This window comes from Poecilia reticulata, chromosome 12, assembly GCF_904066995.2.
Source record: "Poecilia reticulata chromosome 12, P_reticulata-male-v2, whole genome shotgun sequence".
NCBI classification, from domain to species: domain Eukaryota; kingdom Metazoa; phylum Chordata; class Actinopteri; order Cyprinodontiformes; family Poeciliidae; genus Poecilia; species Poecilia reticulata.
In genome coordinates this window covers 29286095-29299036 of record NC_088841.1, presented here as the reverse complement: position 1 = coordinate 29299036, position 12942 = coordinate 29286095, and the positions used below count along the sequence as shown (strand labels likewise).

Below are 12942 nucleotides of genomic sequence, written 5' to 3'. Positions count from 1 at the left end.
GACGGACGGCAACCAACTTACAGGGACTTTACTGCCACCTGCTGGTGAAGGACATTGTGTCCGGTTCCCCGTTTCACTTCTCAGAACTTCAATGAAACCCAGTCACATCATTTTTTGTTTTACAACTTTAATTGTTTAAACTTAGTCATTAAAAATTAACTATTTAAAAAACTGTATTACATGTAAAACGTTTCATTAAGTTTGATCAATAAAACATCAAACCAGCCATAAAACCAACTACACTGTAAAACACTTCAAGGTGGTTTAACTTGAAAATTAAAGTCAATTTACTGTTAATATTACTTCAAATTCTTGTTTCAATCTTGGCTCAAGATCTAAATTAGTAGATTTATTAATATTAACCTAAGCAGTTATTATAGTTACTCATGGCCAAAAGTTGTACTTCAGTTAGAGTGAAACATTTAATCAAAAGTAAAAAGTTTCCATCCAAATGATTCAAGAGTAAAAATCTATTTCGTAAAAAATCGACTCAAGTCCTGATCAGAAGATCATTAAATATTTAAAAATTACATCATTAGACATGGTATTTTAATTATTATTTTAGGTATTTTAAGGAAAATGACAATTATCCATAAATGTAACATAAAATGACAAAATAGGACAAAAGAAAACTAAATATTCAGTTTGGAGCTAAATAATTTAGTCAGCAAAATAATTATTTAGTTTGTAAAATAAACATATTGCTGGGACCATTTTTGCTCACATATTCAATAAAATTACATTTTTTATACATCAGTTTCTGAAAAACAGAAATAATTACACAGAGATGAACAAAAAACAAGACCTCTCACTCTGAGTGATTTCAGAATCAGAGCTGAACTCAGACTAAAGAGTCAGATGAGAAAGATTAACGCTGCCCTGCTGCTTCCAGCAGCCTGGAGATGAATCTGATCAGAGATGAAGAAGATGATCAGATCATCTCCAGATGATCAGATCATCTCCAGTTTCCTCTTTAAAACTCACAGTTTCAATCTGATCAATAAGTTTTTATCTGGACTTTGTTCTTCATGCTGATATCATCAGAGCTGCTGCTTCATCACTGAGATCTTCATCGGTACGATCTTTAATGTTTTATTAGTGTTGAAGAATGGAAACATCTTGCCAGTGAAGGTGTGTGTGAAGGTGTGTATGTGTGTGTTAGTATCCAGATCAGAGAAGGACAGTTTTCCTCTGTCCCAGTCCAGATTCACTCTGATCTTCTGGAGATTCTTCTGGACTGAGAGACCAGTGGAAGGAGCTGGAGGAGAACGAGCTGAGTATTCACCTGAATAGAACCATATAAACAACAACAATCCAGACTTTATTCTTCTCTTTCTCTGAACAGACTCTTCTAACACACCAAGTACCCAGTAAGAACTGTCTCCAACATCAACATCCCAGCTGTGGATCCCTGAGTTAAAACCCTCAGAACTCAGAATAGAGCAGCGGTAAATATCACCAAATCTCTCTGGATTATCAGGAAGCTGCTGTTTCTCTCCTGTCCTCCCATTGGTCAGATCTTCAGACAGATGGAGTTCTGGACCAGCCGTGTTTGGGTCCAGAACCAGAGGAGTGTAGGTCACCATGGTCTCCATGTTGCTCCAGATGTTGAAGGCCAGGTTGCCCAGATGTTTGGCCTGGTCCATCAGAGCTCCTGAGGGCAGCTGTGGATCCTCCAGCAGGGGGCAGCGCTGGACTCTTTCCACTGCAGCCTTGTAGTTGTGCAGGAATGAGACGTTTGCAGCTCTCAGCTCCTCCTCTGTGGCTCTGACTGTGTCTGAAAGAGCTGCTATCTCTCTGCTCAGAGCCTCCATCTTCTCCTTCATCATCCCTCTCTTCTGCTCCTCTTCCTCCCTCAGTGCAGCCAGCCTGGCCTCCTCTTCCTCTGCTAGAAACTGATGAAGCTGCTTAAACTGCTCCCTAATCTGCCTCTCTGTGTGTCGGGCCTGGACCTTCAGGTGTTCTGCTGTCTGATCAAACTCCTCCTGAACTTTCTTCCTGAGCTCCAGCTTCTTCTTTAAAGGCTCCAGAGTTTCCTGAAGCTTCTTCTTGTGTTGCTGAGCAGCTTCATCGATGGGTCTGAATCTGTGGTTGGTGTGTTTTTCTGAATCTCTGCAAATATGACAGACTGGCTGCTGATGGTCCAGACAGAAGAGTTTGAGTTTCTCAGAGTGCAGAGAGCAGAGATCCTCTGAAGCTTTTTGGTTTCTCTGCTGTAAGAAAGACTCACACAGATTCTTCAGAGCCAGATTACAGGGAGGATCTTTGATGAATGATATCGCCTTACAAACTGGACAATCTCTCCCTGGTTTCACTCTCCAGTATTTCTGCAGACACTCCTTACAGAAGCTGTGGCTACATGATAGAAGAACCGGATCCTTAAATATTTCCAGACAGACCGGACAGCAGAGATCATCGTCTGATCTGGAAGCCATTTTGTCTCAGAGTGAATCTGAAACCACGGCAGACAGAAAGTCAAACCAGGAAGTCAGTTTCTTTCCTGTAGAAACTTTCTGAACTTACTCAAGTGAAAATATATTTTTCCTCTCATAAAACTCTTCCAGGGTCTCCACAGTAAAAAAAAAAACTGTATTACATGTATAATGTCTCATTAAGTTTTATGAATAAATCATCAAACCAGCCAGTCATAAAACCAACAACACTGTAAAACATTTGAAGATGGTTTATCTTGAAAATCAAAGTCCACCTGTTAGTCATGTAAATCAACAAGTTTAAATATCAACTTATTTTACTTTAGAATAATTCAAATTCTTGTTTTAAATTGGATGAACTAGATTTCTGATCTGATAATGAATTTTATTAACATGACAGTGAATTCAGCTCAGACACTTTGAACAAAACATTTTCCTCCAGTTTCAATAAACTAAACATGAAGTTTTTCTTTCACAAACTCACATTTAGGTTCAAAATCTGAAACTCACTAAATTTATTTGGCTTAAAGAGTAGAAGACAGACACAGAACCAAATGTGATTAAATTAATATCTGCAACAAAAAAATAATTAAATCATCAAAAACAAAATTTAATATTCAGTTTAGAGCTAAATAATTAACAAGCCACAGATTTATGGAGTCAATTTGTAAAGTTACACAAGACAAAAAATAACAGCAATATTTTTTATATATGTTCATTTATCAAAGTCATATTTTCATAATTTTATTTTTGTGAAGCTAAAACCACAGCAGACAGAAAGTCAAACCTAGAAGTCAGTTTCTCTCCTGTAGAAACTTTCTGAACTTACTTTTATTGGCTTGTTTTTCCTCCTGCAGCAGTCTGTGTTTCAGCGTCTAGTTGCTCAGTTCTCTCTCTGTTCTCCCTGTTCAGAGTTAGTTTGATTTCAGTCGGAGACGAAGGCAGGAGTCAGAGTTCATCCTCAGGTGTAAAGTTCATCCTCAGGTGTAAAGTTCATCCTCAGGTGTAAAGTTCATCCTCAGGGTGTTTACTCAACAAGTTTTCTGTCTGAACTGTTTCCTGTTTTTCCAGGTGTTCTTGTTGGAATCAGTCCAGAGGCGGAGATGTGGCGCCCTCTAGAGGATTTAATCTTAATCTGCAGTTTTATTAAAACACTACAGCTTTTTCTGATTCATGACTTTGTTCCTGCTTTAAGTGAAAATATATTTTTCCTCTCATAAAACTCTTCCAGGGTCTCCACTATCTATGAAATTCAAATGAAGACATTTCATGTTCAGTTTCCTTCTGTTTGCTGTTTTTCTGTCAGTTTCATACTCTGGAGGTGAAAATGATGTTTGGTGTTGAGGAAAGTTTGTCCTGTTTTCAGAACAACTGGATCAGAATCAGAAATGTTTTGATTTAAATTCAATCAATGTCCTGATATTTTTTCAATCTGAAAACTGGAAAACAGTAAATACTCCAGTTTTCAGCTGGAGTATTTTACAGGTCACATTTACTTAAAATATTAAACAAAAATTAATCCAGAGAAGAAGAAATTAATAAAATAACAATAAGAGCTGCTGCAGTAAAATAATGACCCTCTAATGATTTAGTGTCTCCTCCTCCATCCAAACTGGCAAAGAGCAACACAGTCATTGCTCTGATTGCAAACTAAGAATTTCAGTGACAGAGTTTTAAACAGATACTTTAGTTCATACTGATCTTTTTACCTTCTAATGGTCAGAAACAGGTGATTCATCTTTGGTTACTGTGCATAAAACAGAGACTGAACAGCTGAATGAGATCTGAGTCAAACCAATCAGGAAACGTTGAAACATTTACAGGAGATTCTGCTCTGCTGTGACAGAGATGAAGAAAATATAATAGATGCCAGTTTCTATAAGCAGGAAAAACCAGTAAGAAAAAACGGCATTACAAACTGTAAAACTGTAAAATGTCTCATTAAGTTTGATGAATAAATTGTAAGTCATATTATTTTTAATTTTCCCATAGTGTCCAGAGAAATATTAAAGTCTTTTTTCAGAATCTCAGATTTTTGATTCTGTATCTGGCAGCTGAAGGAGGAACAGCTTATCCTGCTCTCTCTGGTCCTTACTGATAACTTTGCCTGTGAATTATTTTTAAAGTTACAATTTTTTAGTTATATTTACATTATCGACATCATAACTGGATCACTTCAGACCTAAAGACTGGAAGATTTTCTCACTTTTATTTTTACCTTACTTTTCTTCATCTCCATGTTGAACTAGGGCAAAATGCCCCCGTCCGACCCCAAGGACATTAGCAGTATTCTACAACAACTTCAGTATATAGAAATGAAGATTCAACGGCTAGAGGTGAATTTTGAGATCAACCCTACCTGTAGATATGAAACAACTCTTCCTCAAATCAGCGGAGAAGTTGTACACCCCGCACCAAACAGCTCACCCTGGATCGCTCAGGGCGCCAAGCCGAAACAAAAGTCTCATACTGCAGATCCCATGAGACAACTAACGGGAAAAACCCCTCACCTGGACGAATCAGAGTGGCCGGCTTTGAGCTGAAACCCACCTTCAACCTCAACACCTGCTCCGCCAAGGAATAGCAAACAAGCAGCTGGACCCAAAACGGCTCCACCGACCCTGCTCCCAAGAGCAAAGGACCAGCCCAAGTCTCAAAACATTCCGACTCCGTGGGAATCCCACTAAAAAACAGATTTTCTGAACTCCAGCCTGAGCCTCTGAGTTAAATCCCACCTTCAAACATCATCAATGTGACTAGACCAACACATCAACCCCCCAAAAGCTCCGAAGGACAAAGTGACCCCCAGGAAATGAAAGGTATGCCAAGAGTGCTTATTGTTTGAGATGAGGCAGTAAATGGAGTCAGTCATGGTTGCAATCCCAAGAAAACGAGAGTAGTTTCTTTTCTTGGTGACACTGTATCTGATTTGACTCACAAAGTGCTCTCTCTAACCACTGATCAGCCAAACATGGAGACTTTATTTGTGCATGTTGGAGCCAACAATCTGGCAAAGCAAAAATCTGAGATTCTGAAAAAGGACTTTAATATTCCTCTGAACACTATTGGAAAATTGAAAACAAAGTTATTTCTGTGGTCCAATTCCATCACCTCAATGGTTAGACGAAAAACATTCCAGGCTGGACATGATAAACAAATGGCAGATTAAAACCTGCTCTGCCAGGTCAGTGACCTTCATCCATAACCTCTGGATCTACTGGCAGCGCTTTCACCTCTTTGCAAGAGGCAGATGCAATCTTAACAAACACGGAATAAGGCTGCTCACTGAAAACATCTTTCATTTTGTCAACAAGAACAACAATGTGACCATCGCTTCAGAAGAACAGGCTCAAGGATGTCTGACTAGGATTGAGCCCTCCGCTTATCAGAAGCAAATTGTCCCAAAACAAACTGATAAAACATCGACTGGGGACAGAATGAATGTTTACCCTCCTCCTTCCCCCCTTCTTTATCTTTCCCCCTCTCTTCCCCTTCCTCCTCCCTTCTTCTTCCCCCTCTCTCTCTGCTCCTACACTCATTCACTGCTTTCACAAGATACCTTTGAAGAAATGTCTTCCGGACCAGAGTTTCTCAAATTTACAGATGGAATGGATCAAAAAGGTTCGCCTCGGCACGACTCTCCTTAGTGCTAACATAGCAGACCTCACTTCATCTAAGCCACCTGCCTTTGACCTTCCTGAGGATCCAGAACTCTGCATTTCTGAGGTCTGAGACCGGGGTCCAGATATTATCTTTACAACTGTCTTCCTCCAGAATGTGTCTGGCCCCCCGGCACAGCAAAACAGGACATTACCTGTCCGGATCACAACAAGAAAAGTTACAAAAAACAAAAACACAAAAAGCAGCGGTCTTAATTCAAACCTCAGACTGATCCCCTGCCTAAAGGAACCTCAGACTGAAGAACTTTTAGCCTCCAAGTCACTAAACTGGCTCTTTTAAACACCAGATCTCTCTGTGCTAAAGCTCTATTAATTAATGATTTCATTACCGAGCATAATATTGATGTTTTATTTCTGACAGAAACATGGTTGAAGGACAACAATGATCCAATCCTACTAATTGAATCAGCGCCTCCTGCATACAATTTTTTAAGTGAGAATAGAAAACACAAAAAAGGTGGAGGCGTGGCTTCAATATTTAAGAATACCATAAAATGTAGTAAACTCTCTTTGGGTAATTTCACGCCTTTTGAGTATCTTGGAATTGACGTAAAAGGCCACAAACGAACTTTGACACTAACTTTATACAAAACTCCAACATATGTAGAAGGATTCTTTATGGACTTGAATGAGCTTATGTCTTTCATATGCATTGATTATAATTGTTTAATAATTGTTGGTGATTTCAGATAAGGCTTCTGCATGTTGGTGTTCCCACTAAATACTGAATATGCCCAATGTTGACAACCCCCAAGACCAAGGGACAAAAAAACTCCTTAATATATTAGAGATTTGGTTTAAGACAACATGTCAAACAAGCAACACACACTTATGGACACACACTGGACCTGGTTATCAGTAAGGATGTCAATATTTCCAATGTCTCTGTAACTGATGTCACCCTGTCGGACCACTTTGCTGTTATCTTTGTCAGTTCTTTATCCATTAGCTATTATCACAAAATGCACTTTCACAGAAAACACAGCAGAAACATTTAATCAAATCTACTCTTCTTCCTCGTCCTTAAGCAATATGTGGCATTCAGGGGTTTGGACCATACAATTAGTTTTGTTTGTTGCCAACAACGCCACCTGGGGTTATGACCCAGGAATTAATGAAAGGACACGGGTCCGGTTTTGCAATCAGCAGGAGACAGGTTTCAAGTCAATAATAATTTATCACAAAATAAAAATACCTGTACATAAACAAAAAAGAAAATACACAAAATAAATCCAACTAGGCTTACCGGTGGGTAAGACCAGGTCGTGGATGGTAGGCTTCAAAGCAAAGAAATCAAAACATACACCTGTGAAGTCACTCACTCTTTGAAATGCCCTCCACCTGTTTGTGTCACTGCACAATCACACCAAAAAGGGACGCCGCATCCAGGTCCGAGCGTACCACCGGCGGTCTTCTAAGGCAGTGGTCCCCAACCTTTTTATTACTGCGGACCGGTAAAGACTTGGAAATTTTGCTGCGGCCCAGGGAGTGGGGGGTGGGTGAAGGGTGATAACTGTCAGATAAGGTTTCTGCATGTTGGTGTTTCCACTAAATACTGAATATGCCCAATTTGGGTTGTCTTGGCCCTTTTATCGCAGCCTGTGGGTTTTCCCTGACTGGGAACGAGAATACAACCTGTTGAATGTGACAGGTAGCCAATCAGAAAGAGTGGTGACGTAAGAACAGAGGGGAATCCCAAACAGCAGACACATCGCGCAACTGAGTCCGGTGGACATCGGAGATATGTGGAAATGTTTATTATTAAATCTAAAGGTCATTATTATGTTTATTCAGTTAAAAATGTTAACTATGAAAAAACATATTCACCTCCAAATCATAGTGCAGCAAATAGAGCGTCTGCTCCCTTCGTCTTTCATCCACCGCCTTTTCTTTTTGTTACGTCTTTTATCTCTTAAAATGACTCCAAAAACTATCACTACATCATCATCCGTGTTTGGTTACTCTAAATTCCCGTTTGATATCTTGGGAGTTTTACTGAATTATCATTGCAATGTTCGTGACTGGAATTTGTTCGTGTTGCTCCTGCCTTAGAGACAAGAATCAATCGAACCTGTTGGACTTTTTTCAGCTCTGTGGTTACAGACATTTGGAGAGTCGGCCGACAATTCTTAAATCTTTCCGTCTAAACCAGACTTAAGGCTCACAAGTTCTACTCATCTCCTCTCAACAGCAGCCCAAACGCTCTGACTCTGGTCGCTATGGTAATGTTTACATATCCCTTCAAATTAAGGTACAGATGCGCCACAAAAACGAACATTTTACTTTCGTGAAAATTTTAACTCACAATAATGACTAACGGGAGCCCTGAGCTTGTTTCTCTGCAACAAGACGGTCCCATCAGGGAGTGATGAGAGACAATAACATCCGAAGTGTTACTTATATCCAAAGCCTGCTTGGTCTCTATGTGGCGAAGCAGCTTATTGCCTCATTCGCAGCCGGTCGCCGCATGTTACGCAGAGCGGGCTTGTAATGTGGGACTCACCTACCGGTCCAGGATAAATCCATTCTCCTGTCTCTTCTCTGGGCCTTTTCCTGTTTGCAAAGAAACTTTCCAAAGACATCTGATCTGTTTCTTAATCATTTTGCTGCTTGTAGGCTCAATGTTGGCGCGCAAGTAACCGAGAATCCGGTTAAAGGATTTTCAAAAATAAAAGATCATCCAGACTCAAATAATATATAAAACGGAAATATGTAATTATTTCTTGCGCGGCCCGGTACCAATTGGTCCACGGACCGGGGGTTGGGGACCATTGCTCTAAGGAAAATAAAATAAAAACAAATTGCTAAAATACAGGCAATAAAAGAGATATATAAAAATATGAGTGTAAATAAAATAGTGAAGAGTCCCTGTGCTCCACAGGCACGGCAAAACGATCAATCCAGCCCGAAACAGAGCGCGCAGCCGCTCCTTGCTCTGGTCTTTGGGGTGGGGGGAGCGTGTCCCACACACCGGTCTCTCTTCACCACTAAGTAAGCGGTGACTCAGTCCGGGCAAAGCAGCAGCGTTAAATGTGTGGCGATCACTTGAGATTCTGATCAGGCCAGCTCTCCTCACTTGCACCCAAATGGGAACGCTCACAAATGTCGGCACTTATTGCAGGAACCACTCCACTCACGATCAAATGTGGAGGTAAATACGCCCGTACGTTTCTGTACTCGGCAAAAAGACAGCTCAACACGGAAGCGTGGCGCGCAACGTGCCAACAGCAAACAACAAGTGTCAGTCTGCAGCTCATACTGAGCGCCCTCTGGCGCAATTGGCTCACTTGCAATCACCCCGCCAGCAGGTGCAGCCTCCACCTTCTTCCTGCCACACACAGGTACAAATAAAGTTACAAAGAAATCTACACTGTATTTAATTACATTTTGTTACGGTTTTTGTTAAGGTTCGAGCAGAGAGAGGCTCTGCCTCTGTGTGGCTTTGGGAATCCTGAATGTTTTACTTTTGGCTGAACTCATCGCCATCAGTGTACGCAGTGAGTCTTGTTCTAGTCATCTTAAAGATGAGTACATTTTATGTTTCTGTAATAAAAATGTCATTGGCTCTTCTCAAATCAAACTGATCAAATACTAAGGGTTTGAAACGCATAAAGCTTGGTGACTCAAAGTGTTGCAGAGAATCATTACATGAGTTTGATTCATTTTCAGCAACTGATGCATTTGAAGCCATTTATGTTAGCATCTATTTAATATCTCCTCTTTTTCACACTATTTACCCAAAAATGTATTGCTCAGTGTTACCTCAGTTTAAATTCTACAACCATAATAATTTGAACAGGGGGGAAGCATATAAACAAGTCAAGTCAATAACAGGTCAATGACATGATGCAAGCTGCATTTTTAACTCAGATAACTTAACTTTTTATTACGAATACATTTAAATTGCTGCACTGACCTATTGTAAATTAGTGTTTTATAAATCAACTGAATTGTATTAAGAAATGTTACAGTTTTCCCGAAGGACTGAACTGAAGAAAAATGATGAGAAATGTGTTATAGGTTGATGAAAGCAAAGATTGCTATTTATTTTGTAACATCAAAAGTTCATTTTTGAGGCAAAACTAATAAATTATAAAATTTTTCCAATACATTTTCCCACAGACCATAACTTGGTGTCAGAGCAGGTAAATTTCATCCCTTGCAATAATAAGAAGCTGTTGTCAGATTCCATGATCTTAAGTTTCGTATACAAACAATTTTCAAAGATATAAGTCATAATATCCTAACAGTTAACGGGCTCTGGTTGTTGGTCAACATCTGGCGCCATCTTGTGGAGAATAATTAACATTCGAGCAGATAATTCAAGGTTTCAGCAAAAACTGTCACCTTAATTGGTTCCCTTTGCTAATATTTATTATAGATGGATATTTTTGTTGTCAAATCATACACATTTGGACCAGTTTAACTCATACTTACCCAAAGTTGCTTTATTTTTCAAGATGGTTGTCATGGAGAATTTATTTTTGCACTAAAATCACCAATTAGATGAATCAGTTTGGTGTCGAATCACAGCCTAAATGTTTGAAACACTTTAAAAAAGAAAACAAGCAGAAGCTAAATATAAATAGCTCATTTTAAAAATCATCAGAATTTAACACCAACTATTACAATGATTGTAAAATCAGTGACACAAAGTCTGTGCAGCACGTCTTCATCTCCTCCAGTTGACTAATCCAACCAACTGTTCATCCAACCAACAAACCATCCAACTGTTCATCCAACCAACAATCCATCCAACTGTTCATCCAACCAACAATCCATCCTAACGGTTCATCCAGGTCTGGAGGTGTGTGAATTTCTGAACAAGATAGTACAAAAATATATAAAAATTGAGCGTTACAGATAAGAGAAAATTTTGTTTTGCAAAGGTTTATAAAATCTGAACAATTTCCTGCCAGAACCAAAATAATAAAGGGAAAAAAAATAAAATTATATCGCAGCAGGTAAAGAAAACCAAACTCTAAATCTATTGTTAATCTCTTCATGTTAAATAAATGAAAAAATATGTTACTTATTAAATATTTAGTTAATATTGCAGTTTGAATCGGGCAGAACTGATCTGATCGTTTCCATAGCAACGATCAGAAGCAAGACCTTGCTCCAGAACTACAGCGAGCTCACTGATGAGGTCATAGATTACATCATATTCATCACAGCAGATCAAAGACATTCAGAGGCTTTGAATGCTGGAATCTCAACACATCAGCCAGAATCCAAACGCTTCTCTAAGATTAGTTTCTGTCTAGTGAGTATTTTAATTTTTTGAAGATGCCATACCCTTTTGTTTTATCACTCGGCTTAGGCGTTGGGTATCTGGTGACAAAAGGAATGAGGAAGGTTTTTGATCATTTCTTCCCAGGAGACGAATCGGACGAAAGGAGCGGAGACGAATTGGACGAAAGGACCACTCAGGACAACGAAGAGAAAGATTGGTTCTGGGACGGACTTCCATCCCGTCCCAAAGTACAACCTGACCCGGCAGGGGATGAAGATAGAGATTTGTTCTTGGACGGATTTCCATCCCGTCCCGAAGCACAACCTGACCCGGCTGGGGAGGATGAGAAAGATTGGTTCTGGGACGGACTTCCATCCCGTCCCCAAACACAAGCTGACCCGGTTGGGGAGGATGAGAGAGATTGGTTCTGGGATGGACTTCCATCCCGTCCCAAACCACAAGCTGACCCGGCTGGGAACGTTTATGTAGAACAGGCGGCAGATCCTGAGTCTACAGAGACTTTACAAAACAGGACTGCAGAGAGTCGAACTGATCAAACCGACCCAGCTGGAGAGGTTTCAGGGAACGTCACAGCTTCCAAGCTGTTTTTGGGAGGGACTGTTCCCAAAAACAAAACGACCGCGGACAATACAGATCACTCGAAGGATCAGGATAGACTCAACCACCCAGCATGGGGTGGTTGGACATCTTCTTCTGAAGACAGACTTTGGGCCCAGGTTCTTAACGGTGCACGAAAGAAGAACCACCCAGGACGGGGTGGCTCACCATCGGAGGAAGAAGACAGACTTTGGGACCAGGTTCTGAAAGGTGCACAAAAGAACCATCCTGTACGGGGTGGCTCACCGTCAGAAGAAGAAGACAGACTTTGGGCCCAGGTTCTGAACAGTTCACAAAGTATGAACCACCCCGGACGGGGTGGCTCACCGTCAGAAGAAGAAGACAGACTTTTGGCCCAGGTTCTAAACAGTTTACAAAGTATGAACCACCCCGGACGGGGTGGCTCACCGTCAGAAGAAGAAGACAGACTTTTGGCCCAGGTTCTGAACGGTTCACAGATGAAGGACCACCCCGGACGGGGTGGCTCACCGTCGGAGGAAGAAGACAGACTTTTGGCCCAGGTTCTGAACTGTTTACAAAGTATGAACCACCCCGGACGGGGTGGCTCACCGTCAGAAGAAGAAGACAGACTTTTGGCCCAGGTTCTGAACTGTTTACAAAGTATGAACCACCCCGGACGGGGTGGCTCACCGTCAGAAGAAGAAGACAGACTTTTGGCCCAGGTTCTGAACAGTTTACAAAGTATGAACCACCCCGGACGGGGTGGCTCACCGTCAGAAGAAGAAGACAGACTTTTGGCCCAGGTTCTGAACTGTTTACAAAGTATGAACCACCCCGGACGGGGTGGCTCACCGTCAGAAGAAGAAGACAGACTTTGGGCCCTGGTTCTGAACGGTTCACAGATGAAGGACCACCCCGGACGGGGTGGCTCACCGTCGGAGGAAGAAGACAGACTTTTGGCCCTGGTTCTGAACTGTTTACAAACGAAGAACCACTCAGGACGGGGTGGCTCAAC

The 12942-nt window shown here is 40.9% G+C and overlaps 1 protein-coding gene and 1 long non-coding RNA gene across 2 annotated transcripts in view; one reads left to right on the top strand and one right to left on the bottom strand.

Moving 5' to 3' along the window:
• LOC145554029 (uncharacterized) overlaps positions 1–12942 on the top strand; it is a 217841-nt gene that overhangs the window by 31655 nt on the left and 173244 nt on the right. The window lies entirely within an intron of this gene.
• Positions 968–2446, bottom strand: LOC145553995 (nuclear factor 7, ovary-like). Its single transcript, XM_081613215.1, has one exon. The coding sequence runs from the start codon at positions 2433–2435 to the stop codon at positions 1041–1043; it is 1395 nt and encodes a 464-aa protein (XP_081469341.1). The 5' UTR covers positions 2436–2446; the 3' UTR covers positions 968–1040.

Bases quoted from the DNA above. Each gene is read 5' to 3' on its own strand.
- LOC145553995 (XM_081613215.1), bottom strand. From the start codon at position 2,435: ATGGCTTCCAGATCAGACGATGATCTCTGCTGTCCGGTCTGTCTGGAA.